This window comes from Jaculus jaculus, chromosome 5, assembly GCF_020740685.1.
Source record: "Jaculus jaculus isolate mJacJac1 chromosome 5, mJacJac1.mat.Y.cur, whole genome shotgun sequence".
Taxonomy (NCBI): Eukaryota; Metazoa; Chordata; class Mammalia; order Rodentia; family Dipodidae; genus Jaculus; species Jaculus jaculus.
The window spans coordinates 66,547,991-66,575,565 of NC_059106.1; the positions used below are offsets into that span (position 1 = coordinate 66,547,991).

A 27,575-nucleotide genomic window follows, 5' to 3' on the forward strand; every position below is an offset into this window, starting at 1 on the left:
TGACCTGGGTTTGACTCCCCAGTACTCACATAAAGCCAGTTGCACAGTGATGCATGCATCTGGAGTTTGTTTGTGGTGGCTGGAGGGCCTGGTGCATCCATTCTCTCACTGTCTCTTTCCTCTCTCTCTGCTGGCAAATAAATAAAACTATCTTTCAAAAACATTTATACTCACAACAGTATTGCTTAAAGCTAAAGAGTAGCTTGCCATAGGCCCTCAGTAAGTATAGCATGAGAAAGAAGCTGAAGGGCAGAGGTGAAATGAGTTGCTCAGTCTTGAACATTTAATTAAAGAACCATACTGAACAAATGTCAGATTCAGCCTTCTACCATAAGTCTCGTGCAGTTTCTACTGCCTGCATACAGATGTGTGGTTTGGGAGACCAGAGGCAAGTTTTCCATGATAGATGAGACTCACTGAGCAGTTGTGATTAAGGGAAGGAACATCTCAGAGGAAATACAGAGTGCCCCACAGCATTGCTGAATTGTGAAGGACAGGTTTTCAGAAGGTGTCTTCAATGAAACCTGTTTCATGTAGTCAAGGAAGGTAGGGAACCACAAAAGCATTTGACCAGGCAGTTCAAAAGAATATTTCCGCACTCAGGAGACAGAGGTAGGAGGAATCCTGAGTTTGAGGCTAGCCTGGGATCACAGAATAAATTCCATGTCAGCCTGGGCTTGTAAAACCAAAAAAGATAAAAGAATATTTCCCTCCAGCAGAGCACGTTTTAAACACCAAGTGGCTGAGGACTACAAGGGAAGTGAGTCGTGGAGGCACACAGGGAGACCGACCCGTTCTCGAAGCTCAGTACTGAAAAGAAAGAAGTGGCTTGAGAAATGTCGTATTGCCTACTACCCCACCAAGTTTATGATTTTGTTTTCATTTGGTAGGCATGAAAATATGTTGTGTAGCCGAGCATGGTGGCACCCACCTTTAATCCCAGTACTTGGGAGGCAGAGGGAGGAAGGCCACCCTGAGACTACATAGTTAATTCCAGGTCATCCTGGACCAGAGTGAGACCCTACCTCGAAAAACAAAACAAAACAAAAAAAGAAGTGCAAACTGACTAAGAAGTATGGCTTCTAGTCAAGATGAGTGCCAGGGCTGGAGAGATGGTTTAGTGGTTAAGGCATTTGCCTGTGAAGCCTAAGGACCCATGTTCTTCAGATCTTCAGATCCCTCATAAGCCAGGCGCATAAGGTGACACAAGTGCACAAGGTGGCACATGCACACAAGGTGGCGCATGCACACAAGGGGGTGCATGTGTCTAGAGTTCGGTTACAGTGGCTGGATGCCCTGGTGTGACAATTCTCTGTCTCTCATCATCTCTCTATCACTCTTTTGCATTAAAAAAGAAGGAAAAAAAAAAAAGGATAAAGCCAGGCGTGCTGGGGCACTCCTTTAATCCCAGCACTCAGGAGGCAGAGGTAGGAGGATTGCCGTGAGTTCTAGGCCACCTTGAGACTACATAGTGAATTCCAGGTCAGCCTGAGCTAGAGTGAGACCTTACCTGGGGGGCGGGGAGGGGGAGGATAAGAGTGCCAGTCAACTGGGAAAGTGTTTCAGCTGTAAACACCCTTAAAATACTCATTTACAATATTCTTCATGCATCTGCATGTGCTTTGGTCAATAAGTCTTACCTACTTTGCTGTTAGAGGTTATTTTCTAGTTGATGGTGAAAACCCGTTGTATTGTCTCCATCCCGGGAAGTGGAGCCCTGGGGGAGGTAAGCACTGGGCAGCTCTTTTGTCCTGCTGACAAGCTGTCTTCTGTTTGCCAGGTAAAGCGGTACCAGTGCACCTTTGAGGGCTGCCCCCGCACCTACAGCACAGCAGGTAACTTGCGCACCCACCAGAAAACTCACCGAGGAGAGTACACCTTCGTCTGTAATCAGGAGGGCTGTGGCAAGGCCTTCCTCACCTCCTACAGCCTCAGGATCCATGTGCGAGTGCACACGAAGGAGAAGCCATTTGAGTGTGATGTACAGGGCTGTGAGAAGGCGTTCAACACACTGTACAGGTCAGCCTCTTCTCCTGCTCCACCATGAGCCTCTGTTCTGAGCATCTCCTTGCCCAGGAGTCATGTTTGCTCTCAGGCTTTGAAGAGCTGTGCTCCACTATTTAAAATTCATAGCAGCTGGGAGTGGTGGCACATGCCTTTAATCCCAGCACTTGGGAGGTAGAGGTAGGAGGATCTCTGTGAGTTCAAGGCCACCCAGAGACTACATAGTTAGTTCCAGGTCAGCCTGGGCTAGAGTGAGATCCTACCTCGAAAAAAGAAAAAAAAAAATCATTAGTAGAACTTAGTACCTAAAGATGGATATACCTTGGGTTGGATGGAAATGACAGTACATCTGTGTTTAAATTTCTGTCTCATGGAGTGATGTTCCAACCTTGGGATTTCAGTAGTTAGCCTAGAGTAACCTGTCCTCTTGGCTTAGGATCTGTGGCTTCTATAATTTTCTTTCCTACTTCATCTTGAAGCTAACTTTTCTATCCTGAGAAATGGGAAGTTGCCCATTTATTAGCTGTTTGTCTTTTCCATGTTTTTAATCAAGAGACTTATATAAGTCTCCAGTATTAGGCTAAAAATAGCAGAAATAAAAGTAGCTACCTAAGGCCATGCCATTCCAAATGTGCCCTGTCTTGGTTGATCTCAGAAGCTAATTGGGGTCTGACTTGGTTAGTACTTGGATGGGAGAAATAACAGAAGGCCACACCTAAAAAGCACACATCATGTGCAAGGCGCAGTTGCACATGCTGGTGGTCAGAGCAGCTGCAAGGTGAGTAGAACGCGGGAGCAGTGAGCCTGGCTCAGGCCCTTCAGGAGGACATGGGCCAGGACTTGAACCCAGGGCTCTGCCTCTGGAGATGTGCTCAGACCCCCTGCTATTTACTTCTACGTCCCTCTCTGGGTGAGACACTTTGGATGCTGATGTTCTCTGGGTGTAGAATTCTTGTGCCCATGGCCCTGCAGCACTTGAGGCTTGCACTGTGGTACATTATGCCTTGGGCATTTCTCTGGGACACTTTGCAGGTTGAAAGCACATCAAAGGCTTCACACAGGGAAAACGTTTAACTGTGAATCGCAAGGCTGCAGCAAGTACTTCACCACGCTCAGTGATCTGAGGAAGCACATTCGAACCCATACAGGAGAAAAGCCATTTCGGTATGTCTGACTGCTTTATGGTTGTCACTGAGCCGGGGGTTGGTAGTCTGAGAAAGAAAGTTCCCTCACTGGTTCTTTCTCTGGCAGTGTTAGTTTACCCCAGGACAGCTGGAACCAACTGCCACAGATAGAGGGCAGAGATGGATGCAAGAGCCATCTTGCACTGGGTAGGCTTGCTGCCTCATTTTTTCCCCTTGTGTTTTATTTTATTTAATGTATTATTTATTAGAGAGAAAGAAGTAGAGTGAGACAAAGAGAGAATGGTTACCCCAGGGCCTCTAGCAACTGTAAAGGAACTCCAAATGCATGTACCACCTTGTACTTCTGGCTTCACATGGGTCCTGGGGAGTCAAACCCAGGTTGTTGTTAGGCTTTGTAGGCAAGTGCCTTAGCTGTTGAGCCATTCCTCCAACCCCTGTTTTTGTTTGTTTGTTTGTTTGTTTGTTTGTTTGTTTTTTGAGGTAGGGTCTCACTCTAGCCCAGGCTAACCTGGAATTCACTATTTAGACTCAGGATGGCCTTGAACTTATGCCAATCCTCCAACCTCTGCCTCCTGAGTGCTGGGATTAAAGGTGTGCACCACCATGCTCGGCTTTTCCTTGTATTTTAAGATACTTGTTAAAATTCATTTCTGTAGCAGATGCTTTTATTAGTCTTATGGCAATACTAAGAACTTCCATCAAGCCTTGGGAGCGTAGCTCAGTTGGTAGAGTGCTTGCGTGTGTGTTTGAGTCTGCACCACGTAAGCCAGGCACACGCCTGCAATTGCAGCACCAAGCAGGTGGAGGCTGGAGGCTTCCTTGTTACATTGTGAGTTCAAGGTCATGCTGGACTACATGAGACTCCATCTCATAAAAAAGAAAAACCCTTAGTCAGGAGCGTAGTGACTCATGCTTGTAACCCCAGTGCTAGGGAGGACCACCATGAGCTCCAGGAGCATGGTTGTAAATCACTTCTACAGATGCTGACAGGGAAGTGAGGGGTATGAATGCTTGAATTAGTGGTCCATATATTATGTGTACTCAGTGTTTGCTTTATAATATCTCACATGTACGTTCTCAATACAGTATCATCCTGCATTTGTCTGCCAGCATACATATTTAATTATCTGTACACTTGAAGAGGAGACTTGTATAACCTACTTTTTTCTCTGCTCATAGCATGCTTCCAGGCATTTAGTAAGTGTTCAGAAATAGCTTTGGGCTGATTATATGACATTTTTATAAGATAAATCATTTTGTAAAGATCCCCCTAAATGTAATATATATATAACTATGATGGCCTATAAACAGTGTTTTTGAATTTTGGCAGATTGCTGTTATGTCATACAATAGACTACCTATCCATTCTCAGACACTCAGCACACTTAGAGGCAATTTAAAAGCCTTCAGGGGCGGTTAGCTCTTAGAGACCACCTAAAACAGAATTTTAAAATGAGTGTCTCCTTCTGAGTCCTAGCTCCTTTAAAGGACAACAGTGGTTATTTTCTAGTTGGTTATTCTGCAGGTGTTGTGAAGTTTAGAGCCTCCTTCCTCAGGCTGCTGCTGGAACCCACCCTTTAAAATTTTATTTATGGGAGAAGGGACAGAGAGAGAGAATATTTGGCACACCAGGGCCTCTAGCCACTATAATCGAACTCCAGATGTGTGTGCCATCTTGTTGTGCATGCACAGCCTTGTGTGCATGTGTCACCTTGTGCATCTGGCTTACATGGGACCTGGGGATTGAACCTGTTTTCTTAGGCTTTGCAGGCAAGCGTTGTAACCACTAAGCCATCTCTCCAGTCCATAATGGAATTCTTAATTTCTACCTAGGTACATGCATTTTTTAAATTTATTTATTTATTTATTTATTTATTTATTTATTTATTTATTTATTGTGAAGTAGAGTCTGTAGCTCAGGCTGACCTGTAATTCATTATGGAGTCTCAGGATAGCCTTAAACTCCTGGTGATCCTCCTACCTCTGCCTCCCGAGTACTGGGATTAAAGGCGTGTGCCACCACGCCAGGCTTTTTATTTTTATATTTGGTTTTTCGAGGTAGGGTTTCACTCTAGTCTAGGCCGACCTGGAATTCACTGTGTAGTCCCAGGGTGGTCTCAAACTCACTGTGATCCTCCTACCTCTGCCTCCCAAGTGCTGGGATTAAAGACCTGCACCACCACACCAGGGTAATGCATTTATTTTTGTGACGATTAAAACCTTTTTCTTTTTTTATTCATTTAAATTACTATTTTTGTGTTTTATTTTAAATAGCTTCAATCAAAAAAGATTTTATAAGGTTATTTACAATAATGAATGTACAATTATGAATGTGTGCCTTTTTGACAATAGGGTACCATTGTTGAGCAACAATACAATTTAAAAAATATAAAGATGCAGTATCATTTCTAATATAAAGTTAATAAAAAAAAATCCAAGGGCTAGAGAAATGGCTTAGTGGTTAAGGCAATTGCCTGTAAAGCCAAAGGACTTTGGTTCGATTCCCCAGGACCCACATAAAGCCAGATGCATAAGGTGGCACATGCATCTGGAGTTTGTTTACAGTGGCTATAGGCCCTGGTATACCCAAATTCTCTCTCAAATAAATAAATAAAAATAAAATATTTTTTAAAAATCCAACATCTTAGGGAATTCACAAAACATAACAGGAATTAACTAGTTTATTAATTTCATGTGCACATACTTACCAAATTTAATTACAAACTTTTTTCTTGAATAGCAGATGGGGCTTTATATATTATGATTATATATAATTTAAAATGAAAGTGCTTTATTTTTATTTGTTTGGTTTTTTTTTTTTTTAAATTATTTATTTATTTGAGAGCGACAGACACAGAGAGAAAGACAGATAGAGGGAGAGAGAGAGAATGGGCGCGCCAGGGCTTCCAGCCTCTGCAAACGAACTCCAGACGCGTGCGTCCCCTTGTGCATCTGGCTAACGTGGGACCTGGGGAACCGAGCCTCGAACCGGGGTCCTTAGGCTTCACAGGCAAGCGCTTAACCGCTAAGCCATCTCTCCAGCCCTATTTGTTTGGTTTTTTTGAGGTAGGGTCTTGCTGTAGCCCAGGCTGACATGGAATTCTCTCAGGCTGGCCTCTAACTCACAGCAGTCCTCCTGTCTTAGCCTTCCAAGTGCTAGGAATTAAAGGCGTGCACCACCACTCATGGCTTGAAGAAAGTTCTTTATTTAGAGAAGCTTTCTACTTAAAGAATGATTTTGATTTATAAGACAATGCATTTGTTCACATAGCTGATTATTGAATGCCTGCTATGTACAAGAACTAAAAGGGGTACATGCACCCTGCCTTCAAAAGCGAGCCGATGACTACTGCACATGCTCAGTTTAAGTGTGATTGGAAGTGAGAGATACCCTAGAGGAAGCATGGGATAACTGGCTTCTGAGAATGAAAAGATGACTCCTCGCTTTGGTTATCAGGAAAGTAAAAGAAGGGGCTGGGACGTGGCTCAGTTGGTTCAGTGCTTGCCTAGCAATCATGACACCCCAGGCTCCATTCCTGAGGCATGGTGCAGCACGTTTATAAACTGTAGCACTCAGAAACTGAAAGCCAAGAGGAGCAGAAGTTCAAGGTCGTCCTGGGCCACGTAGTGAGTTTGAAGCTAGTCTGGAATATGAGAACTTGTCTCAAGGGTAAAAAGAAAGTTGGAGAAAGCAGGGCATGGTGGTGCGCATGCCTTTAACACCAGCATTTGGGAGGAAGGAGGATCACTTGAGTTCGAGGCCACTCTGAGACTCCATAGTGAATTCCAGGTCAGCCTGGGCTAGAGTGAGACCCTCCCTCAAAAGAAAAGAAGAAAAGAAAAGAAAAGAAACAAGGTTTTTGTTGTTGACATGCTTTCCAAACACATTATCTAAAGGACAAAGAAATCCCTGCCCTGGGCTTTCTGCCCCTGCTGAACATAGACAAGCCATCTTCTTTTTTCAAGGACTATGTCATTACTCCCATCTTGACAGCCAGTCTTGCTGAGTTGATCTTTGGGTTGGGAGCATTTGTTTTAGTTTGCATATACAAGCGATGTTGAGGACCAAGGTCTCTTAGCTACTGACTACTATTCTTCTTTGCTTAAACAACTCGTTTAGATGTGATCACGATGGCTGTGGAAAAGCATTTGCAGCAAGCCACCACCTTAAAACTCATGTTCGTACACATACTGGTAAGTTTAGGTTAATTTCTTTTCTTTCTTTTTTATTACTCATTTTAACCATGTCAGTGACTAGGTGACTATCTAGGTTTCCCTTGAGACCTGTAGACTTAGGTGGAGAGAGTGAGCCTCATTGTTTAGCCTTTGCATATAATGTTTGCCTTTCTTTCAGAGGCAAAAGGAGCTAATGATTGGTCTCAAGAATCTAATCTTACCTGGGCATGGTGGCACAAACCTTTAGTCCCAGCACTCAGGTGGCAGAGGTATGAGGATTGTGTGAGTTCAAGGCCACCCTGAAACTACATAGTGAATTCTAGGTCAGTCTGGGCTAGAGCAGACCCTACCTCAAAAAAAATAAAAATAAAAATAAAAAAGATAGCAGGAAGTAATCCAGTCTTAAGCTGGGTGTGGTGGCACATGCCTTTAATCCCAGCACTTGGGAGGCCAGGTAGGAAGATCGCTGTGAGCTTGAGGTCAGCCTGAGACTACATAGTGAATTCCAGGTCAGCCCAGGCTGAGCAAGACCCTACCTTGAAAAAACAAAACAAAACAACAACAAAAAATCCAACCTTTAATACATGAAACCAGTACAGGGACAATCTAATGAAAAGAACTGTGAGGTATTGATCTTCTCTTTAAACTGACAGAAATAAGCCATTACCAGTGGTTTGCTATGCATTAAGTTTTAGGACTGAGAAAATAAAATCGGAGTTTATTCATCTTTTAACAGCTGATTCTGAAACCCACATAAAAATATTTACTTCCCTCTATTAGGGAAAGATTGATTTCTTAATCCACTGAAATGGCTGTGGTGAAATTAACACTGTTCTTTCATTCTTGCAGGTGAGAGACCCTTCTTCTGTCCCAGTAATGGCTGTGAGAAAACCTTCAGCACTCAGTACAGTCTTAAAAGCCACATGAAAGGTCATGATAACAAAGGGCACTCATACAGTGCACTTCCACAGCAAAATGGATCAGAGGTGCAGCATTCTGTGTCATGTTTTGACCTAGAACAACAGTTGTTTAAATGTCTTCTCTGTGTATCTAACTAGAGGAAAGAAATCAGAGTCATGATATATGTGTCTTTGGGATGGGATGGTGGGAGCCAAAAGTTTCACCAACCTACCCAAATGTTAGCCTCCCTCTACCTAGCCCTAAAGGAAGAAGGCCCCAGAATAGCTTTGTAAGAGTCAGCCAGATATTCTTTTGGTGGCTTGGGGGAACAGGTGAGACAGGGTCTCACTCTGCATCCCAGGCTAGCCTAGAATTCACAGTGTGGCTCAGGTTGACCTTAAACTACTCCTGCTGAGCAGCGGGGTTGCAGGTGTGAGCCACCACGTCGACCTCTTGAGATTGTCATTTCTTTTTTTTTTGGTTTTTCGAGGTAGGGTCTCACTGTAGCCCAGGCTGACCTGGAATTCACTATGGAGTCTCAGGGAGTCCTCAAACTCACGGCGATCCTCCTACTTCTGCCTCCCGAGTGCTGGGATTAAAGGCGTGCACCCCCACACCCGGCGAGATTGTCATTTCTTCATTTATGCCCACAGTATGTGACAAGCCTCCTAACTTGGGATACAGATTACTATTGCTTAATACATCCTTTAACATCAGAGAGCAGCCAAGAAAAATCTGGAAGGTCCTTTGCTCTTCTGATTTGTGTATAAAACAAAAAGATTTGAGAACCATCTGGAGAGCCAACTCCAGTTTTGAACAGTTCTCCACAAGCCTCTCCTTAGCTTTCCTGCTGCTCTATTCTAGAGAGATCTGGGGTAAATTTACTCTTATTCCTCCTCCTCCTTCTCTTTTTTTTTTTTTTTTTTTTTGGTATGTGTAGGTATAGATGAGTGCCCCCCCCCCCCATGCTCATGTGTTTGGAGGCATGATAACACCAGGTATCCTCCTCTGTTGCTCTTCTGGTTTATTTCCTTGAGATTGAGGCTGTCACTGAACTGGAGCTTCCATTTTTAGTTGTACTCACTGACCAGTAGCCCAGCAATTCTCTCTGCCCCCCCATCCCCAAGTCTGGGGTTATAGGCATGCATGGCCAAGCCTGGCTTTTTTTTTTTTTAAAACTTTTTATTGACATCTTCTGTAAGTATAGACAATAAGCTGTGATAATTCTCTCTCTGCCCTCTGTTCTCTCCCTCTTAAATCCACTCTCCATTGAATCCCCCTCCCCTTTCCAACTAGTCTTTATTTTGATGTCTCATCTTTCCCTTATATAATGAAGGTCTCGTGTAAGTAGTTTCAGGCAGAGAGGTCATGAATATCAAGGTCATTTTGTGTCTGGAAGATTGCCTTGTAAGTAGTTCTACTCTTCTGTTCCAGTCAGGTTCACATTGCTGGCAGAAATCACCTGACCAAGAGCAGCTTATAGGGAAAAGGCTTATTTTGGCTTACAGACTGAAGGGGGAAGCTCCATGATGGCAGGGAAAACAGTGGTATGAGCAGAGGGTCGACATTATCTTCTGGCCAACATCAGATAGCCAACAGTAACAGGAGAGTGTGCCAAACACTGGCAAGGGTACCCTGGCTATAACACCCATAACCTGCCACAAACAAGGCATTGCTTCCAGGAGGTTTAGTTCCCAAATCTCCATCAGCTGGGAACCTAGCATTCAGAACACCTAAGTTTATGGGAGATATCTGTTCAAACCATCACACCTTCCTTTGGCTCTTGCATTCTTTCTGCCCCCTCTTCCACCCTGAGCCTTGGAGGGTGTGAATAGCTGTCTTACTTGGTGCTGAACATTTCACTGTGATTTCTCCTCAGCACTATGGTGACTTTTTAGTGGTCACTGCCATCTGAAAAGAGAAGCTTTTCTAATCAAAAAGTAAAAGCAGCATTAATATGGGTGTAAACATTTAAAAAAGTGTTCACAAGCCAGACATGGTGGCACACACCTTTAATCCCAGCACTCAGGAGGCAGAGGTAGGAGGATCGCCATGAGTTTGAGGCCACCCTGAGACTACATAGTTAATTTCAGGTCAGCCTAGACCAGAGTAAGACCCTTCCTTGAAAAACCAAAAAAAAAAAAAGTGTTTACAGGGCAGTTTATGGGCATAATATATGCATTTAGCCAGACAACAATAGGTGTTATAGGCTTATAACATTCCCTGCCATAGGCTTTTGGCCAGGCTTTCAGTACCAGGCTTGTATTACTCCCATGGAGTGGACCACCAGTCCATTTAGAGAACGGTTGCTTTCACCAATAATAGACATGCCACTGTTGGCACATTTGGCCTGCCTGGCCAGTCTTAAGGCTTGCAGGGTCCTCTGCCATTTACCACCATTGATGACTTCTGTCTCTCATAGGGTTGTTTGCAACATAGCTCTTTTTCCAGCTTTCTGACAGCCAGACCACAGGGAGGAGGTTTTCAGCTCAGCTCCAGCTTGATTTCTCAGTGACCTACAGCCCAAGCTTGTGGAGTCGTCAGCAATAGGGTCTTACCTTCTGCTTCTGGTGGGAAACCAAGAGCCTTGCGTGCCTGGCTTTTTACATGAGTGCTAAAAATTGAACTCGGGTCCTCATGCTTGCATAGCTATTACTTGCTGAGCCATCTCCCTGTGATGTTTTATATGATACTAGGCACTGACTTGTGTCTTCTAAGCCTGGAAAGGGAGTACTGTTAGTAATTTACTTTGTTTTGTTTTTTTTTTAGAAGTAGGATCTCACTCTAGCCCTCGCTTTTTAGTCCGAGCCTGGCCTCTAATTCACAGCTGTCCTCCTACTTCTTACTGTTTTGTTTTATTTATTTATTTGAAAGAGACAGAGAGAAAGAGGGAGAGAATGGGTGTGCCAGGGCCTCCAGCCACTTCAGACGAACTCCAGACGTGTGCGCCCCCTTGTGCATCTGGCTAACGTGCGTCCTGGGGAATTGAGCCTTGAACTGGGGTCCTTAAGCTTCACAGGCAAGCGCTTAACCACTAAACCATCTCTTTAGCCCCTCCTACTTCTTACTCTTGAGTGCTGGGATTAAAGGTATGTGCCAGCATGCCCAGCTAATACCTTACTATTTTATGGATAAAGAAACTGAAACTAGTAATTGTATCATGAGAATATGTCTAGAATGCTTCCATTGTTTAATCCACTCCCATCTTTTTGCCTGGATCTTTGAAATAAGTGACTAAGTGGGTTTTTCATAGCACTGACTACTCTGCCACCATGTCTTCTCTGGACCCCTGTTCACTTTTGGTAGAAGGACTCTCCTCTGGTTTCAGGCTGCAGAGGCCTTGGCAGTGCCTTTGAGTCCTCTACTCTGGGTCCCTCCCTGAACTCCAGGTTTACGTATTTACTGACCTCCTTTGGAATATGTAGTTATGGTTTAGACTTTGAGAGAGACAGCATACTCAAAATCTGTAATTTCCAATTTTTAAACAATAATGGATCCCTTTAAAGGGATTTTATCCCATCTCTGAGCTTTATTGGTGATAATTATGGATATTTGTAGAAATTAATGTGCCAGGGACTGCGCTAGGAGCTTTCACATGACTGCCTCACTCAGAAGAATTCTGTGAGGTCAGTGCTATTGCTATTATTCCCACACACCTTGTATTCAGAAACCTGAAGCAAAGAGAATTTAAGAATTTAGTAATTTGCCTGAGTACCCAGAGCTTGTACTTAATCTTATTTACCCAGGCAGTGTGAGTCCAGAGACAGGTTCTTAGCCCCTGTTGTGAGACATTGGTAGCATTCTTGTGAACAAAGCAGCCCCCAGGGCTCAGCTTCCTGAGTTCAGATTGTCTTTCTGTTACTAATTACTTGGCCTTAGGCAAATCACTTCTTAGTACCTCAACTTCTTCATTTGACAAAATCAGGTGGAAAATTTAAAATTGTTGGGGGCTAGGGAGATGGCTCAGCAGTTAAAGGTACTTGCTCCACAAGCCTGTCAACCTTAATTTGTTCATTTTTTAAAATTTATTTATTTGAGAGCGACAGACACAGAGAAAGAGGCAGATAGAGAGAGAGAATGGGCGTGCCAGGGCTTCCAGCCACTGCAAACGAACTCCAGATGTGTGCGCCCCCTTGTGCATCTGGCTAATGTGGGACCTGGGGAACCAAGCCTCGAACCAGGGTCCTTAGGCTTCACAGACGAGCGCTTAACCACTAAGCCATCTCTCCAGCCCCCAACCTTAATTTGATCCTCAGCTCCCATGTTAAGCTGGATGCAAAGCGCTGCACGTGCCTGTAATCCCAGTGCATCTGTGGCAATCAAGGCCGAGCCAGCTAGTCTGGCCTTCCCAGTGGCAAAACAAGAGAGGCCCTGTTTCAAACAAGGTAGAAGGAGCGAACCAACACCCCAGAGTTGTCTTCTGACCTCCACATGAGCACTGTGGCCGTGCTTAGTCACAAGTATATTTGTATTCACTCGTATATTTTATAGAGAAAGAGGCAGAGAGAGAATGGGTGCCCCAGGGCCTTCAGCCACTACAGATGAACTCCAGATGCATGTGCCACCTTTGTGCATATGGCTTACCTGGGTCCTGGAGAATTGAACCTGGGTTCTTTTACTTTGCAGGCAGGCACCTTAACCACTAAGCCATCTCTCTAGGCTCACAAACAACTTTTTAAAAATGTGAATCCCTGCTTAGCTCCCCTCATTAGATTATAACTAGTTTTCTCATTTTTAAAAAAATTTTTGTTTGTTCATTTTTATTTATTCAAGAGTGACAGAGAGAGAAAGAAAAGCAGGGAGAGAGAGAGAGAGAGAGAGAGAGGGGATGAATATGGGCATGCCAGGGCTTCCAGCAACTGCAAACGAACTCCAGATGCGTGTACCCCCTTGTGCATCTGGCTAATGTGGGTCCTGGGAAATCGAGCCTCGAACCGCAGTCCTTAGGCTTCACAGGCAAGCACTTAACCGCTAAGCTATCTCTCCAGCCCTAGTTTTCTCATTTTTGTAACAGTGCATGGGGAAGTGCATTGCACTCAGCCTCTGAGTTGGCTTGCATGAGTGCTTGGTCCTCAGACCAAACCTCTGTGTCCCCACTCACTGTCCAGAAAGGGATGACTCCTAATCTCAGCCTTCACAGGCCATCTGAAAGGTCTGAGTCCTACATTGATAGCTCCAGCCTGGGTGTCTCCATGAACTCCAGACTTAAGTGTGCAACCTCACATGTCTAAACCTGCTTCTGCGGCCTTCCCATCTTAGCACGGATAACTAGAAAGCAGAACTGTAGATGAAGTGTTGGTTGAGTGCATGCATGTGCAGGTGGGAGTGTGTGGTCACTCAGGGGTAAGCAGGACACCACCATGAGTGCATGAATTGTCATGACATTCTGGAGCCCAGAGCTCAGCTGGTCTGGGCAGCAGAATCCTAAGTCCATCTCAGCACTACGAGGACAGAACCCTGGTGCCTGTATTATGGACACAGCTGGGTGGAGCATTGACTGCAGTCAGGAGCACTGGCTCTTCATTCCTTTAATTAGCTGTATGTTGTGAGGCACATCATTCCCACTGTCACAGCATTGATTTTCTCCTATTTCAAATGGTATAGAATAATGCTTCTGAAGTTTACATTTAATAGCAAATGAGTTATGTGAATTTACTTTCTAAATGAAAGAAATTATGTAAATATTACTAATTCACATTTTTATAGCTCTATAACCTGAATCATAAGATAATTAAAATTTTTTTTAAATTTTTTTGTTCATTTTTATTTATTTGAGAATGACAGAGAGAAAGAGGCAGATAGAGAAAGAGAGAATGGGTGCACCAGGGTTTCCAGCCACTGCAAACAAACTCCAGACGCATTTGCCCCCTTGTGCATCAGGCTAACGTGGGTCCTGGGGAATCGAGCCTTGAACTGGGGTCCTTAGGCTTCACAGGCAAGCGCTTAACCGCCAAGCCATCTCTCCAGCCCCATGAGATAATTTTAAAACTATTAGTCATCCACAGGTCTTGGAAGCTCAGCAGTTAAAGGTGCTTGTTTGCTAAGTCTGTTGACCTGGGTTCAATTCCCCAATATCCACATAAAGCCAGATGTACAAAGTGGTACATATCTCTGGAGTTATTTGTGGATGGGGTGCTCTATTGTTTCTCACTTTTTCTCTCTCTTTAGTAAGTAAATAAAAAGTTTGTAAAAAAAAAAAAATTACAAAATGATTAACCATCTTTAAGTTGGCCATGGTTGGTGCACACCTTTAATCCAATACTCAAGAGTATGAGGTGGGAGAATTGCTGTGAGTTCCAGGCCTGCCTGGGCTACAGAGTGAGTGCTAGATCAGATCAACCTGGGCTCCACTGGGACCTTGTCTCAAAGCAACAAAAACAGCAAGACAAACAGCCACTTTTTTTTTTTTTTTTTTTTTGGTTTTTTTGAGGTAGGGTCTCACTCTGGTCCAGGCTTCAAACAGCCACTTTTAAGAGATATATGAAGGTCTGAGGTGGGTGTGATTGCATGTATTTATAATCTTAGCACTTGGGAGGTAAAGACAGTAGGATTAGGAGTTTAAAGCTTTCCTTGGCTACATAGGGAGTTTGACACTAGCCTATGCTACATGAGATTCTGTCTCAGGAAAAAAAAAAAAAAAAAAACCTGGGGGAGATGGGTTAGGAAATAAAGTGTTTGCTATTTTGATTTTGGATTCCTAGAACCCACTTAAAAGACACTCACTTTGGTGAGTGTCTGTATTCTCAGTGTGCCTATAGTAAGATAGGAGGCAGACAGGAGACTTTCCTGAAAGTTTGAGGGTAGTTAGCTTGGCATGCAGTGATGAACATTAAGAGATCTTGAACAATGTAGAACGTGAGGACTGATACCTGATACTGTCTTCTGGTCTCCACATGTGTACCATTATGCATGTGTGCCTTCACTCACACACATGACCTGGGAAATTGAGTCTTGAACCAGGATCCTTAGGCTTCATAGGCAAGCGCCTAACTGCTAAGCCATCTCTCCAGTCCTAGTTCAGCTTTTAATAGAACTTCCTGTGCAAGCATGAAGGTCTGTGGAGGCCTGGGAGTCAGCTTGAATTCAACCCCTAGAACCCAATTAAATAGCAAACTCTTCAGTTGTAACCCCAGTCCTGTAGGGGAGCAAAGACCAAAGAATCACTAGAACTCATGAAAAAATTAGCAAACCCCAAGATTAGTAAGAGACTCCAGCTCAAAAAGAACGGATAGACCCAGTACCTACATAAAGCCAGAAGCTCAACGTGGCACAGGCATCTGGAGATTGTTTGCAGAAGTTAGAGGCCCTGGCATGCCCATTCTCTCTCTCTCTCTCTCTCTCTCTCTCTCTCTCTCTCTCTCTCTCTCTCCCTCCACCTCACACACACATTCTTCTATCTCTCTCTCCTTGCAAATAAATAAATTAATATTTTTTTAAATATGTTGGGGAGATGGCTCAACAATTAAGGTTGCTTGCTTGCAAAGCCTGTTCAGCCTGGGGTCAATTCCTCAATATCCATGTAACACCTTGATTTCATCCTTTGACCTCCACATGTGTCAAGGCACCCATGCCCATATGTGCACAAGTAAATCACATTAAACATATATGTGTTTTTTATTTATTAAAAATAAAGAACGGATAGACAAGTCGAGAGGGACACCTAGCACTGGGCTAGGGCCCTACCCTGCGAGTGAGTACACAAGCAGATGTTTGCGGCTTTACATGGTACATACACGTGCATACACCACAGGTGTACAAGCAAAAATAAAAGGTTTTTAAAATCAAGGCAAAGTGCTGGGCGTGATGGCTCACACCTTTAATCCCAGCACTCAGGAGGCAAAGGTAGAAGGATCACTGTGAGTTTGAGGCCACCCTGAGACTACATAGTGAATTCCAGGTCAGCCTGGGCTAGAGTGAAACCCTACCTTGAAAAACAAAGCAAAACAAAACAAACCCCCCCAGAAAAAATCAAGGCAAAGAAAGGAATAAAATCTTCTAAGAATATGGAGGGTTTTTTGTTGTTGTTGTTTTTTGAGGTAGGGTCTTATTCTAGCCCAGGCTGATCTGGAATTCACTATCGTGTCTCAGAGTGGTCTTGGACTCACGGCAATCCTCCTACCTCTGCCTCCTGAGTACTGGGATTAAAGGCATGCACAACCACGCCCGGCTTGGAGATCTTTTTTTATTATTTTTTATTTTATTATTTATTTTGGTTTTTTGAGGTAGGGTCTCACTCTAGCCCATGCTGACCTGGAACTCACTATGTAGTCTCGGGATGGGCTTGAACTCACAGTGATCCTCCTACCTCTGCCTCCCAAGTGCTGTGATTAAAGGTGAGTGCCACCATGCCCGGCTTCTTTTATTATTTTTTTTTAAATTTTTATTTATTTATTTATTTGAGAGCGACAGACACAGAGAGAAAGACAGATAGAGGGAGAGAGAGAGAATGGGCACACCAGGGCTTCCAGCCTCTGCAAACGAACTCCAGACGCGTGCGCCCCCTTGTGCATCTGGCTAACGTGGGACCTGGGGAACCGAGCCTCGAACCGGGGTCCTTAGGCTTCACAGGCAAGCGCTTAACCGCTAAGCCATCTCTCCAGCCCTATTATTTTTTTTATTAGTTATGTACACAGTGTATACATAGTCTTGTTGGTACCATCATTAGCCTCTTCCCTGTCCTCCCCTGGAGATGTTTTTTTAATATTTTATTTATTTGCAAGGAGAGAGAAAGAATGAGAATGGGTATGCCAGGACCTCTAGCCACTGAAGACTAACTCACTCCAGATGCATCTGCCTTTTGATGGGTTCTGGAGAATTGAACCTAGGTCATTAAGCATTGCAAGCAAGCCCCTTAACCACCGAGCCATTTCTCTAGCCCCAATTTCTTTTTGTTTTGTTTTGTTTTTTCTTGTTAGGGTCTCAGTCTAATCCAGGCTGACCTGGAATTCACTCTGTAGTCTCAGGGTGGCCTCAACCTCATGGTGATCCTCCTACCTCTGCCTCCCAAGTGCTGGGGATTAAAGGTGTGTGCCACCACACCCATCTCTAAATGTTTTATTAAATAATATGCTGTTGTAAATTCTGATTTTTTTTGTTGCTCAATTACATTTTTTCCCCCACAGGATACAAATCACTCACTTTATCTGGGTGAGTTGGGTCTTCTATCCACGGATTCTGAATTACAAGAAAATTCCAATACAGTAAGTATACTGGAGGTATGGGTGCAAGATTGCACACTCCTTTTATAAGAAAAGAGAGGAAGGCCAGTCTGAAGTTTTATGTATTTAGTTGTGTTCATTCACTAATATTTAGGATTTTTTTCCCCCTTCTCCTAGTGAGAGTTCCTTTAGGAGAGATTATCCTCTTTGTTGCCACATGGCCTAGATCATTCTCTTGATAGCCCTCTGGCTCCAGAATGTTCCTTCTATTCAAATGTTGTGAAAAAGTGTTTTCTTTTGTCTTTTTGTTGTTATTTTGAGATGAGGTGTCACTCTGTAACCTATGCCTTCAGACTCTCTGCAGTCTCCTTGCTTCAGCCTTCCCACTGCTGGGCTTACAAGCATGAGCTGCTGTGCCTAGTTGAAAAGTATTTCTCACAGTATACTTAGTGGCATCAACTGCACTACTGGTAAAAATGTAGGTTCTTATTTGGTGTGATGGAACACACCTGTAATCCTAGCTGCTTAGGGAGCTGAGGCAGGAGACTCACTGGAGCCCAGGAGTTTGACCATTCTGGTTAACATAGTAAGACTGTCTCAAAACAAGAGGAGGGCTGGAGAGATGGCTCAGTGGTTAAAGTCCTTGTCCGTAAAGCCTAGTGACCTGAGTTTGATTCCCCAATACCCATGTGAAGCCAGATGCACAGAGTGGTGCATGCACCTGGAGTTCCATTTGTGGTGGCTAGAGGCCCTGGAGTGACCATTCTCCCTCCGCTGGGCATGATAGTGTACATTTTTAATCCCAGTACTTGGGAGGCAGAGGTAGGAGGATTGCTGTGAGTTTGAGACCGTCCTCAGACTACATAGTGAATTCCAGGTCAGCCTGGGCTAGAGTGAGACCCTACCTCGAAAAAAAAAAAAAAAAAGATGAAAGTAGATCAAAAGGTATGCTCTGGGGCCCTTCCCTCAGCTACTCAAGTTAGTATGTCTGGGAGTAACATTGTGAATTGTTGTCGTGTTAATGCCCCATGGCCTGGCTTCTCCTTAAATGGAAGAGTTGCTCTTATGAGACCAGCTCTCCTTCAGAAAATAACAGTTAACAGAATATTAATGAATATTTATATGAAGTCACTTGTGAGACGCCAACAATAAGCATAAAGAAGTATTCTTCTTAAAAGAGGGCTGCTTGGAAGATAGTGAAAAGGCATTGGGTAGACTTGGAGGCTCTGTGGTTCACCTTGGGCCAAACCCCAGTTGTCACTAGATAATGTAGCCTAAATCAGTGAAAATCAGAGGGCAGAGTTCAGGGTGACCACAGCAGTGGGGGGTAATGTAAGGAGGAAAGAGTCACCAAGGAGGAGTCCCTGTGTGTACACAGCCCACATCTCTCCTGGGCCCTTAGCTATGGGTTAGACTTCAGCAGGTCAGCTAAAGAACAGTCCAGGTCTGGTGGTGCACATGTGAGCCTGGGACTTGGGAAGCTGAAACAGAAGGATCATTTTCTTTGACAAATAAATAATAAAATATTTTTAAAATAAAATTTTGCTAGGCATGGTGGTGCACACCTTTAATTCCAGCACTCAGGAGGCTGTGGTAGGAGGATTGCTGTGAATTCAAGGCTAGCCTGAGACTACATAGTAAATTCCATGTCAGCCTGGGCTAGAGCACCCTACCTTGAAAGAAAAATTCATAAGTAGACTTAGTAGTTCAGAAATGACAGAAAAATTTATTAAATTGAAGATAGATAAATCTGGAGAACAAAGATTACATTCCACATGATTTCATGCATATTCATGTCTTAGAACTAATGTTCTTATGCGTGTGGGTATGGATTTGTGTATGTGCACGTGTGCTGGGATAAAGGCTAGAGGTCAAAGTTGAGTGTCTTTTTCAGTTGCTCTCCACCTTAAATTTGAGACAAAGAGTCTTTCACTGAACCTGGAGCTTACTAATTTGGCTAGACTAACTGCTAGCCAACCCAGAGATTCTCCTGTCCTGTTTCCACCTCCCAGTGCAGGGTGTGCTAGCTATTCTCCCTGGCTTTTTGTGGGAAAGGGGTGGAGTGGGGTGGTCATGGGTGTTAAAGATCTGAATTCTGATGTCTTGCCTCATGTATAACAAGCGCATTACCAACTAAGCCATCTCCTCAGTCTCTGAAGTTTTATTTTATTTGTAGTACAGGACCCTCACACATGCTACTTGATATTTCCAGTCCTCAGAACTAATGTTCTAAAAGGAATTTATTCTGAGTGGCTTAGATGCCCTTTGAGTTACTTCACTCAGACTTCTGGGTATGATATTCCTTTCATATTTAACATTATTAAATAGCTTGGTAGTCTACCCAACTGTGACATAATGACCAAGGTCACCAGGAGAGACACCTGGTAAATGGGGACATTAAGAGCTTGTAAAAAGCAAAACCTTTTGTACCACATTCACACCCTCAGGAAAAGAACCCTGTCCCTTAAGAGTCTATGTAGCATGTATTTATCCCAGATTTGGGAAGAGTTTATCTTTAATCTTTGAAACTAAGGCCATGGGTCCTTAAAACAATGAGATTGATTTGCTGGGTTTAAAATATTTAGTTTTTATTTCTTATTTTTTGGCTTTTCAAGGTAGGGTCTCACTAGTCTAGGCTGACTTGAAATTCCCTATGCAGTCTCAGGATGGCCTACAACTCACAGCGATCCTCCTACCTCTACCTCCCAAGTGCTGGGATTAAAGGTGTAAGCCACCACGCCAGGCTAATTTGCTGTTTTTTGTTTTTTTTTTTTTTTCAAATTGGGACTATTAAAGTCAGCTGATGACCTGAGCTGCCACGTATGTATGTGTTCTTAGAAGTGGACTTGGCTCTTGCTGACCTTCAGAGAAAGGAGAGCTGTATCTGTTAGGGAATGACCACTGGGCCCTTGGCTTGATTGATGGGCTCCCAGATCTGTCCTGGACCCAGACAGCTCCTGGCATGCTTCTTGCTTGTGGCTCCAGGAATAAGAGGCTCAAACTGTCCTGTCACCTGTCCTCTTTTAATGTGTTAATTTTTATTTATTTATTTGAGAGTGACAGAGAGAGAGAGAAAATGGGTGCTCCAGGGCCTCCAGCCACTGCAAACAAATTCCAGACACGTGCACACCCTTGTGTATCTTGCTAATGTGGGTCCTGGGGAATTGAGCCTTGAACCGGGTCCTTAGGCTTCACAGGCAAGTGCTTAACTGCTAAGCCATCTCTCTAGCCCACACCTGTCCTCTTAAGTGTTATTCCTGCTTACTCTGCCACCAGGTTTTTTGCTGTGAAGCTTGGCCCTGACTTGGACACATTTATTTATTTATGTAACTTTTGAAAAAATGTTGTGGAAGTACAACATACATATAGGAAAGAGACATGGAGCTGGGTGTGGTGGTGCGTGCCTTTAATCATAGCACTCAGGAGGCAAATACGATAGGATTGCTGTGAGCTCAAGGCCTCCCTGAGACTACAGAGTGAATTCCAGGCCAGTCTGGGCTAGAGCGAGACCCTGCCTCAAAAAAACAATAATAATAAATAAATAAATAAAAGATTTGCCTTAGCAACTTAATGAGACTGTGTCTCAAAAGTAAAAAAAAGTCTGAGCATGTAGCTCAGCTATACATTATTTACCTAGTAAGTATGAGCCCTAGATTCAGTTCCCAGAACTTAAATCAGTAAACCAATAAGTAAAATTAAGTACAGCAAGAAAAACAACAACAACAACAACAAAAAAAACGGAGAAGGCAGAAATAAGAATCTTTTTTTTTTTTTTTTCCCTGAGGTAGGGTCTCACACTCGCTCAGACTGACCTGAAATTCACTCTGTAGTCTCAGGGTAGCCTTGAACTCACAGCAGTCCTCCTACCTGTGCCTTCCCAGTGCTGGGATTAAAGGCGTGTGCCACCACGCCCAGCTAGAAACAAGAATCTTACCAAAAGAGCATTTCATTCTATTGCTTTGTGTATGTTCTCCAGGGCAAAGAACATTCTTAGAATGGTGAGTGTGACGTCTTTGTCTGTCTGTCTCTGTCTCTTGTTAGACACAGGACCAGGACCTCAGCACAATCTCACCAGCAATCATCTTTGAGTCAATGTTCCAGAGTCCAGATGACACTGCAGTTCAGGAAGACCCTCTGCAGACAGGTTGGTTACACATCCTCAAGCAGAGCCTTTCAGCCCAGTTCCGTCTTCCCCCGTTCTTCTTGGCTCCTGAAGATGGGCTCCTAATCTAGAATCTTTTGTTGGCTTTGAAAAATGAGAGGAGCTGTGAACTTTTCATTGTGGTATGGTACTCTGCTCATGAGTGGGTGACCCACAAATAAGACTTCAGATATGTAGCTCATACTGTACTTTTGTGGATTGGGAAATGGCTCAGTGTGTGACAGAATGAAAGCAGAAAGCCAGCCTGCTAGCAGGGAAGGAATTGGCTTTGGCTGACTTCAGATCTTCTGCTTAGCTCCTAATGACCATGGTTTTGTGGCTTCTATGAGGCTTGGGATATGTATACATGTTTCTGTTTCTTTTTCTTGCCAGCTGCCTTGATTGACAGTTTTAATGGTGATGCAGAGTCAGTGAGTGATGTCCCACCACACCCAGGAAATTCAGCATCTCTGTCTCTTCCACTTGTACTGCAGCCTGGCATCTCCGAGCCTCCCCAGCCTCTGTTACCAGCCACAGCTCCATCCGCTGCTCTGCCTGCTCCCTCCCTAGGACCTGGTTCCCAGCCAGCCTCATTTGGCAGCCCCCCTGCTCTCTTACAACCTCCAGAAGTGCCTGTTCCCCACAGCACACAGTTTGCTGCTAATCATCAAGAGTTTCTTCCGCACCCACCAGCGCCCCAGCCCATCGTGCCAGGACTTTCGGTTGTTGCCGGGGCTTCTGCATCAGCCGCGGCAGCGGTGGCATCAGCTGTGGCAGCACCTGTTGCACCACAAAGTACTACTGAGTCCCTGCCAGCCATGGTCCAGACTCTGCCCCTGGGTGCCAACTCTGTCCTAACTAATAACCCCACCATAACTATCACCCCAACTCCCAACACGGCTATCCTGCAGTCCAGTCTAGTCATGGGAGAACCGAACTTGCAATGGATATTAAATGGTGCCACCAGTTCACCACAAAACCAAGAGCAAATTGTAAGTATTACATGTTAGCACACCCCGTAGGTGAAGTGTACTTACATAGGTGACATGTTCAGTCTTACTTCAAAAGGGACAGTGGCTAGCATATCTACCCTAAACATGTAATGATCTTGTGTAGCCATTTCCCATAATTGCGTGGCATAAATCCAGGGGCTGTGTGGTTAGAACCCGCAACAATGAAGAGGCAGAAATACATATATTTTTGGTGTTTTTTAAAGAAAGAAATTTAATTTTTTTGTTGTTACTGGTCCGTTCCCCCCCCCCCCCCCCCCAAGTAAGGTCTCACTCTATCTCAGGCTAACCTGTAATTCACTATGTGGTCTCAAGGTGGCCTTGAACTCACAGTGATACTCCTACTTCTGCCTCCTGAATGCTGGGATTAAAAGCATGCTCCACCATGCCCAGCTCTAAAATACTATTTATTTATTTGAAAAAGAATGAGAATGGGTGCATCAGGGCCTCCAGACACATGTGCCATCTTGTGCATCTGACTTATGTGAGTCCTGGGGAAATCAAACCTAGGTCCTTTGGCTTTGCAGGAAGACGCCTTAACTGCTAAGGTATCTCCAGCCCAAGAAGGAAATTTTTAAAAATACGTCTTTATTTTAAAAATTTTTTTTAAATATATCTAGGCTGGAGAGATGGCTTAGTGGTTAAGCACTTGCCTGTGAAGCCTAAGGACCCTGGTTCGAGGCTTGATTCCCCAGGACCCACATTAGCCAGATGCATAAGGGGGCGTACGCATCTGGAGTTCATTTGCAATGGCTGGAGGCCCTGACATGCCCATTTTCTCTCTCTCCCTCTTTCTCTCTCTCTGTCACTCTCAAATAAATAATTAAAAAATTAAAAAATATATTTTATGTATTTGAGCAAGTCAGAAGTATGGGCCTGCCATGGTCTCATTCCACTACATATGAACTAAGACGCATGCACCACTTTGTGCATCTGGCTTTACATGGGTGCTAGGGAATGGAACACAGGCAATGAAGCTATGCAAGCAAGTACCTTTAATCACTGAGCCATCTTTCCAGCTCTAAAAGCAAATTTTAAGTTTATCTAGCAAAAGCTACTTAAAAGAATATTCTGTCTGCAGTGTAATCTCATCATGGCCTATAGGAAAACAGTTAACAAAATCCAAGAGGCCCAGGAATGTTTCAAGAAAGTAGTCAGACTGATGACCCAGTCGGATATTATATGGCCAGGGCTGAGAAATAGTTTGCTCCAGAGCCCAGCCTAGAACTCTTTCAAAGTCCCTTCCTCCCTCCCTTTCATTCATTCTTTTCTCTCTCTCTTTTTTTTTTTTTTTGGCATGTGTGTGTAGTGTTGCATAATGTGTGCATGTGTGTGAAGGTGCTTGCACCACAAGTACACATTTGCAGAGGCCAAAGGAGAACATTGGGTGTCCTTCTGTGTCACTCCTCCATATTGTTGCCTTGATACAGTGCTGCCATTTTTTCTACTCAGACAAGTTGACCGGAAGCCACAGACAGCCCTTTTCCTATCTCTGCCCCTCAGAGACTGGGGTTTAGGTGTGAATGATCATGCCCATTTCATGTGAGGATCGAACACCGGTAGTCTCAGGCTTATTTAGACTCTCACACTTGTAAGTCAGCTGTTCTTCCCACTGAACCATTTCCCCAGCCCCTAGAACCATTTTTCCCCCTTTCCTTTCTCCTTTTCTCCTTTTCCTTTCTTGTTCACTTCCCTTTCCATTTCCTTTCCTTTTTATTTATTTCTTTTTATGGTGCTAGGAATCAAACCAGTGCCTTGCACATGGTAGGCAGATGTGCCACATCCCAAAATAATATTCTAACGATGTATTTTTGTCTTGATCACCCTGGAAATGACCATCTCACCATTAGATCCTCTTGGGAAAATGAATAGCATAATTTTCTTTTCATAAAGACCTGGTTTCATTCAGGGTTTGGGGAGGTGGCTCAGTGCATAATGCGCTTGCTGCACAACTCTCAAGTGCCTGACCACATGTAAAAGCCGGAAGCTGTGGTAGTGCACCTGTGGTGAGAAGGAAGGTGGAGACAGGAGAGTCTCCCAGAGCTGGTGAGAGACCCTGTCTCAGATGAAAGTAAGGACTGACGTAGAAGGTGTCCTCTGATTTTCACATGTGCCATGGCATGTGTGCAGACACACACACCCAATAAATAGGTTAAAGAGGCTACAATGCTTAAACAAAAGTGAGTATTACCAATAGGTAAAATGCCAAATAAGACCAGTAATAAAAAAAAAACAATTAAAAACCTGCTTTTAGGCCAGGCGTGATGTCACATGCCTTTAAACCCCAGCACTGGGGAGGCAGAGGCTGGAGGAGCACTGTGAGGTTGAGGCCATCCTGAGGCTACAGGCTAGAGCGAGACCCTGCTTCAAAACCCCCTCCCCAAAACAACAACAACAAAAGAACCTGCATTTGGGCTGGAGCCAGACGTGGTGGCGCACACCTTTAATCCCAGCACTCTAGAGGCAGAGGTAGGAGGATCACCATAAGTTCGAGGCCAGCCTGAAACTATATAGTGATTCCAGGTCAGCCTGAGCTAGAGTGAAAAACCCTACCTCGGGGAAAAATAAATAAAATAAATTTATATATATATATATATATTTTTTTTTTTTTTTTTGAGGGGGTCAGATAGAGTGTGAGAAGATGGTCTCTTCTTTGCCACTGAGCTATACCTTAGCCCTCCCCAGTTGTTCATATCCTACATAAGTCTGCCTGCCCCTAAGGCTCATTTTTTATTTATTTTTGGTAGGGTTTCACTCTGACTCAGACTGACCTGGAACTCTGTGTGCAGTCTCAGGGTGGCCTCGACCTCACGGCAATGCTTCTACCTCTGCCTCCAAATGGCAGGCTGGGATTAAAGGCATGCGTCACCACACCGGCTAGGGTTGATTCTTTATGTTGTTCATTCTGCCAGTTTTGACAAAGGCATGTTTTGTATCTGCCGTTACAGTATCTAGAAGAGTTTTGCCTCATTTTTCACTTACCCATCCCCCTATCTTCTTCCCTCCCTTCTAGTCATCACTGATCTTTCAATTGCCTCTGTATTTCTTTTTGGTTTTTGGAGGTAGGGTCTCACTGTGGCCCAGGCTGACCTGGAATTCACTATGTAGTCTCAGGGTGGCCTCAAACTCATGGTGCTCCTCCTATCTCTGCCTCCTGAGTGCTGGGATTAAAGGCATGCGCCACCACACCCAGCTCCTTTTGTTTTGTTTCTTGAGGTAGGGTCTTGCTCTGGCCTAGGCTGACCATAATTCCAGGAATTCACTATGTAGTCTCAGGGTGGTGTTCACCTCATGGCTATCCTCCTACCTCTGCCTCCTGAGTACTGGGATTAAGTTAAATAAGCGTCCTCCTTTCCCCAGTTGAGGATTGAGCCCGTGGTCTTGATTATGGTAGGCAGGCATTCTACCTTTGAGTTATACCTTCTGCCCTGAGCTAAGCACTGGTGCTTTTTTTTTTTTTTTGAGGCAGGGTCTCACTCTTGCTCTAGCTCAGGCTGACCTGTAATTCACTATGTAGTCTCACGGTGGTCTTGAACTCACGGCGATCCTCCTGCCTCTGCCTCCACAGTGCTGGGATTAAAGGCATGTGCCACCATGCCCGGCACACTTTTTAATTAACACAGGAGATAGATGTGGTTTTTCAGAGGACAGTTGAGGTCCATAGTTTAGGGACTAGCCTAGTGCTACACAGAGGACCAGGCAATGCTGGCATTAGAGCACAGGCAGGGTGCCCTCAGAGCTGTGTGTTTACTTATTACATTGTGCTGCCACATGAGACAGTTCAAGCCATTGGGCTTATTGAGTGGTCACCCAGACTAAGTGAGCCTGAAGAGATGGGTAGGAATTAGATGGAGAAAAGGAGATACCAGACAGGAACATCTTTGGGTGGATGTCAACAAACAGGACAAGGTAGTTTGGGATTAAATAGTAATAGCACTCAGAGTCCAGAAGTGGCATGCCAGTCACTTCTGGGGGCTTCCCGTTTCCATGTCAGGTGGCCAAGGTTCTTTTTTTTTTTCTTACTTTTTTTTTTAATTAACAACTTCCATGATTGTAAACAATATCCCATGGTAATGCCCTCCCCCACTTTCCCCTTTGAAACTCCATTCTCCATTATATCCCCTCCGCATCTCAATCAGTCTCTCTTTTATTTTGATGCCATGATCTTTTCCTCCTATTATGATGGTTTTATGTAGGTAGTGTCAGGCACTGTGAGGTCATGGATATCCATGCCATTTTGTATCAGGGGGAGCACATTGTAAGGAGTCCTACCCTTCCTTTGGTAGCCAGGATTCTTGGAAAGGTCTTTCCAGAAGGGCAAGCAGAGGGACTGCCATTGGGTAGCTGCTGACTCAACCAGACCTGCATGCCTATGCAGGAAGATCAGGAGTTCAAGAGAGGGCTGGAGAGATGACTTAGCAGTTGAGGTACTTGCCTGCAAAGCCTAAGGACCCAGGTTCAATTCCCCAGTACCCATGTAAGCCAGATGCACAAGGTAGGACATACCAACATAAAGTGGGGGTCACAAAAGGGCATGGTGTACTGACTATGACCAATATATACTGTGTGCATGGCTAAACTCAGAATCTTAAAAATATATATTTTTTTTATTTATTTATTTGAGAGGAAGAAAGAAGGGGGATAGAAAATGGGTGCGCCAGGGTCTTCAGCCACTGAAAATGAACTCCAGATGCATGTGCCACCTTGTGGATCTGGCTTACATGGGACCTGGAGAGTCAAATTGGGGTCCTTTGGCTTTGCAGGCAAGTGCCTTAACGGCTAAGCCCTCTCTCCAGCCCTTAGAATTTTTTTTTTAATTCAGTCACTGAAGAGCTAGCTCAGCAATTAAAGGTACTTGTTTACAAAGCCTGAGGGCCTGGGTTCAGTTCCCCAGTACCCATGAAAAGCCGGATGTACAACGTGGGGCATGTGTCTGGAGTTTATAGGGGCAGAATGCTCAACTCTGGCCTCCCTTTCTTCCCTTCTTTTCCTTCCTTCCCTTCCTTCCTTCCCTCCCTCCCTCTCTCTCTCTCTCTCTCTC

The 27,575-nt window shown here is 44.2% G+C and overlaps 1 protein-coding gene across 2 annotated transcripts in view; it reads left to right on the forward strand.

Annotated features, from left to right (window-relative positions):
* Nucleotides 1–27,575, forward strand: part of Mtf1 (metal regulatory transcription factor 1) — a 61,747-nt gene that overhangs the window by 25,697 nt on the left and 8,475 nt on the right. For both annotated transcript variants that reach the window (XM_045150515.1, XM_045150514.1), the window contains exons 3-9: nt 1,781–2,019; nt 3,037–3,168; nt 7,270–7,343; nt 8,175–8,311; nt 17,348–17,425; nt 21,425–21,527; nt 21,918–22,516. In XM_045150515.1, the coding sequence (XP_045006450.1) occupies nt 1,781–2,019; nt 3,037–3,168; nt 7,270–7,343; nt 8,175–8,311; nt 17,348–17,425; nt 21,425–21,527; nt 21,918–22,516 (1,362 nt within the window). The remainder of the gene's footprint in view (nt 1–1,780; nt 2,020–3,036; nt 3,169–7,269; nt 7,344–8,174; nt 8,312–17,347; nt 17,426–21,424; nt 21,528–21,917; nt 22,517–27,575) is intronic.